Source organism: Empidonax traillii, unplaced genomic scaffold (assembly GCF_003031625.1).
Source record: "Empidonax traillii isolate 1590-97213 ecotype Southwest subspecies unplaced genomic scaffold, ASM303162v1 scaffold1522:size149019, whole genome shotgun sequence".
Classification (NCBI taxonomy): domain Eukaryota; kingdom Metazoa; phylum Chordata; class Aves; order Passeriformes; family Tyrannidae; genus Empidonax; species Empidonax traillii.
The window spans coordinates 96,453-100,924 of NW_020956715.1; the positions used below are offsets into that span (position 1 = coordinate 96,453).

Genomic DNA, 4,472 nt, shown 5'->3' on the forward strand with positions numbered 1-4,472 from the left:
CCCTGAGCCTGCCCTGACACAGCTCCAGCCATTCCCTGGGGGCTGTCCCTGCTCCCCCCAGAGCAGAGATCGGAGCTGCCCCTCGGGAGGAGCTGCAGCCCCCGCTGAGCTCTGCCCTCAGTCTGCTCTGCTCCAGCTGGGCACACCAAGTGCCCTCAGCTGCTCCTCATGGCCCCTCCAGACCCTTCAGCATCTTTACAACCCCCCTCTGACTGATGGCTTTTTAACTGCGCTTACTTAAAAAATAACAACATAAACCCCTTCAGCCACTGTCAGCTCTGCAGGTCAGTGGCACAGGAGGGGACGTGCTTGCTCTGTCCCTGTGGTGACACCCACGGTCACAGAGCTGGGAAGAGCATTGGAGGCAAAGGGCTCAACCCTGGGAAAACACTTCCAGCATCCCCTGGCACAGAGATCCAAGCTGGCCTGAGCACCCACAGCCCCAAGTACAACAACCTGGGGACAACTTCACATCAGTATCCCCACTGACATCTAGAAAGGAGGAAGGTGTTTAAGTTAAGGAATGTTTAAGTCATCTGATGGATTTGCTTTTAACTGAAATTTGCCCAGGACCATTTCCAACTTCTCCATTCCCACCCAACTCTGCTGTGTCACTCCCCTTCCCAGTGCTTTTGGGCCACCTGGATTTCTCTCCCTTCACCCCCCACCCCTCCCAAGCCACTAAATAAGGAAGAAAAATCACATTGACTTTTGTCATTATTTATTACAAATTATATTTTGAAAATTACTGTCTAAAAAAAATCAATAGATTTAAATAAATATACAGATTTCAGGATGCTACATATGGCAAGTGTGCAGTAAGTCACTTAAGGAGGAGACATTATCCACACAAGGAGAGATACATAGTACTTAACAGCAGTAGTTTTATTTTAAATTACTCAGCTCACATTAAACCATGTGCAAAGTTTCCTCTGGAACAAATCTTCTCAGGATTTTTTTTTTTTCTTTACAATGACTCCAACCTTCAGAAGGTCAAATTTTTCCCCCCTCCAGGGCTTAGAGCAAAATCAAGGAATTATTTTATCTGTCCAACGGAACTACACTTGCAACAGCCACGGATTTTGGTCCACCACCAACTTCCAGCAGCCTTTAGAAATGCTCCTGTGTAATACTGGGTTGGGCAGCAAGAGGGACCCAACAGTGGTTCCATGAGAGCAGTGATTTCCCTGCACTGCCCAGGGGCAGCTGCAGCCTCTGTTTCTAATGGAATTAATCTGCCCAGGCAAACAAAAGTGCATTTGTGATACAGCTCCAGAGCCTCGAGATTGTGTTTGCCTGCAGGATCGGTTTCTGGGTCCTGGGCTCGGTGTTTTCCCCAGATTCCCCTGTCCCTCCTCTGGGCCAGCAGCCTGTGTTGCTCCATGGCTCTGGCATGGCTTTAAATCCCAGCCTGTCCCTGAGCACACAGCTCTGGGCTCCCCTACACAACCACACAAAGGTTGGGGTTGGAAGGGACCTGAAAGCCCATCTGGTTCCAACCCCCTCTTCTTCCCAATCCTCCCTTCCAAATCCATCCTGTCTGGCTGCCCTTTGCATTCCCTCTCCAGGTCACAATTCCCACAGGGAGCTGCTATCCACAGACTGTATTTATTACACAAGAGCCCAGCTCAGAGACCTGACCTAAGCAAAGCAGCAAGCAAGCCTTTGGATCTCCCCCTCACCACCACCACCACCTCTCTGCCTCCAGCCTCTCCTTCCAGGCAGGGCAGGAACAACTCTGGGATGCCAGGCTGAGAGCTGGGAATACCCTGCTGAGGGCATGCCCGAGGAGATGAGATGGATTCCCAGCCCTGAGCTGACCCAGAGCAGCAGCTCAGGCCCAGCAGGGCTCCCTCCCCCTGGCTGTGCTGGGGCTCCTGCAGGGACAGCTCCACCTCAGCCTGCCCACCCTGTGCCTGCTGCGAGGGGTTTGACAGGGCTCTGGTGTGAGCCACCCTCCACCTCCACTACAGCCACTCAGGGACTGCAGGGAAAACTCCCTGCAGTGAATTTCTCAGCCAGTGAGTGCCACTGACCACTCAGTTGGCTTCCAGGCTTCTGGATTGTCTGTATATTTTTAATACAAACTGGGAGCTGTTCCAGCCCGGGAGTCTCATCCACAGGCACTGACTGACAAGAGAAAATAGTGCAAAGTCGGGCTCAGGCTGGAGGCAGCTCATCCCTGAGCAACAAGAGCAGCCAGAGCACCTCTGAAAGGAGCTGGGCCCTGCTCAGACACAGCTCAAAGGCAGAGCAGAGCAGGCCAGAGACACGGGCTCAGTGCTGGCACATCCAGCCTGCACAGAACCACCTGGGCTGGGATTCCACCCTCTGCCCACGACTCCAGAGCACAGTTAAGCTCGTACTCCTCCAGCAAGACCCTTGCCTGATCCAAAAAGGCACAATTCAGCTCCACAACACATCTAGGGCTGTATAGAGAGTTTTCCCTTTACAACAGTCTCTGGAGTACAGGCAGTGCTGGGTCAGCAACAGGAGCACGGACACTTCCACTTCTTCCCTTCCACTCACGGCCTTTCCTTCAGCTCTAACTACTGACAGCAGAGCTGGTGGCACCCACAGGACTCCAAATTCTTCTGGTGAACTTGGGATGCACCTGTTCCTTATCTCTTCTTCTTCCAGATGTTTTTCCTCCAAGGCAGAGTCGTTGGCTGGGCGTCCCTCCGGGAGCGCTGCGGATGTTTCCCAGAGCGCAGGCTGGAGGCAGCAAGGTCCCTGGGAACACAAGAGACACCATGTTCACTCTCCAGTCCATCTGCCCACTGCTCAGAAACAGCCTACACTGTGACATTTATCTGCCCCCCAGCAGGATTTCCCGTGGGGCAGAAGATGGGGGAAGGCAGAGGGGGAATTTCCAGCCACAGCTTTATTAAGCTCCAGAGGAGCTCCATCAAGCCCAACATCCCCTTTCCATCAGTGGCAGAGGATTCAAGGAGTTCTGCAGCAGCAGGGCATGACCCAAGTGATGCTTCCCCAGATCTGCCTTTCAGACACTGTTCCCGTTGCATCCAATTTAACTGCCAACAATTAACTGATTTGCCAACTCCTTTGAGCTCATTTACACTCCTGGAGTCTGTGTTTTTTGTTCCAGCAGCAATTCCACAACTCACTGATGTGAACTGAGAAAAGCTCTTTCCTTTGGTCCAAAGTTGCTGCCCCATAAATTATATTCCTCCATGATGCCATCCCCCCACCCTCTTCTTGTACATCACCCATCTGCCTGTGCCGTATCAGAGGAACTTCCTACTCCAATCAAGAATTACATTTTATGTGATAAGAAAATCCTCTGGATTTGCTAGGACACAAGCAAGCCTGGCTCCCTCAGCTCTGAGCCCTCCATTCTACAGAGAGCAGAAAGAGTCAAGTCTCCTCATTTAAAGGAGACAAGGGGAGGAAGTCAGGTCAAATCCAAGTGGCAGCTGCAGTCTGGGGTCACAGCTGCTGATTTTCAAGTGCCTGTGAGGGATGTTCAGGGTGGGTTTAAGTGCCATCTCACCTGAGAGCCCTCAGTAGGCCATGATGGGGAGGCTTCATGTCACCACTCTGTGGGGACCTCGTTGATGCTGCAGAACTCACTGGGAGCTTCAGACTCTGGAGGTACCTGAAGAGCAAGAGGAGACTGATGAACCACCCACATCCAGACTGGCTGTGCTGAGCCCCAGTGACAGACAGCTGAATGCATGATCTTGAAGGGTTAATTGCAGCTATTTGAGAGCTATTCAGGGCTCACTTTCCCTGCTATTCCCTTCTGTCAGACCTCTATTCACATTTAATGATCGGGGATTTAAACTATTGCCTTGCTATGGAATTAATGCCAGACCTCTACAATGCCTTTGCTCCCACCTCCCCACAGTGTACACACCCCTCTGTGCTGCTGCTGCAGGGACAGAACTGAGACCCACGTGCTGCACAAACAGAGCTGATCACAGAGGAGATTTGGCTCCGAGTCCCAGCTCCCAGCGGTCCTGCTCTGCTCCTCTAGTGTCCCAAAGTTCCACACCCTCTGCTTGCCCCCGTTCCACACGTGCTGCCAGCTCTGCCTTCCCCCCAGCACACCCAGCACCCTGGCAGCAGGAGGGATGGAGGTAACATTGCTTTTATATCAGCTAGGAGAGAGGCTTTTGTACAACCAAAACACCCGGGTGGCACTGCCAGGGCCTCCTGGGAGGGCAGTGAAAGCCACTAGACAGGTTCCAGCTGTTCACAGAGTCCCCGGGGAGCTGGAGATGCTCCAGCTCCTGAGCACTGTCTGTCTGTTTAACCCGTCCCCAGACAGCCCCCAGGACGCCCTGACTTACCCAGGCTTTCCCTGGCAGAAGGTGGCACAGATGTTGTCCCTGGAGTGCGAGCACTGGCACCTGCCCGGCGACCTCCTGCGCCGCCTGGGCGGGCTCCCCAGGCCGTAGGGAGCCGTGTGCCTGGGAAAAACAAAGGGATTCAGCCATGCCACCAAC

General features: G+C 53.2%; 2 protein-coding genes across 2 annotated transcripts in view; both read right to left on the bottom strand.

Moving 5' to 3' along the window:
• The window catches only part of LOC114070334 (endothelin-2-like), a 4,164-nt gene extending 2,382 nt beyond the window's left edge, over positions 1-1,782 (bottom strand). Inside the window, exon 1 of the mRNA XM_027907681.1 lies at positions 1,769-1,782. Within this exon, the coding sequence (XP_027763482.1) occupies positions 1,769-1,782 (14 nt within the window). The remainder of the gene's footprint in view (positions 1-1,768) is intronic.
• Positions 1,783-1,943: 161 nt separating this feature from the next.
• LOC114070335 (endothelin-2-like) overlaps positions 1,944-4,472 on the bottom strand; it is a 4,560-nt gene continuing 2,031 nt past the window's right edge. The window contains exons 4-5 of the mRNA XM_027907682.1: positions 3,515-3,619; positions 1,944-2,733 (exon numbers count right to left, since the gene is read on the bottom strand). Coding sequence (XP_027763483.1) covers positions 2,622-2,733; positions 3,515-3,619 — 217 coding nt within the window. The 3' untranslated portion in view covers positions 1,944-2,621. The remainder of the gene's footprint in view (positions 2,734-3,514; positions 3,620-4,472) is intronic.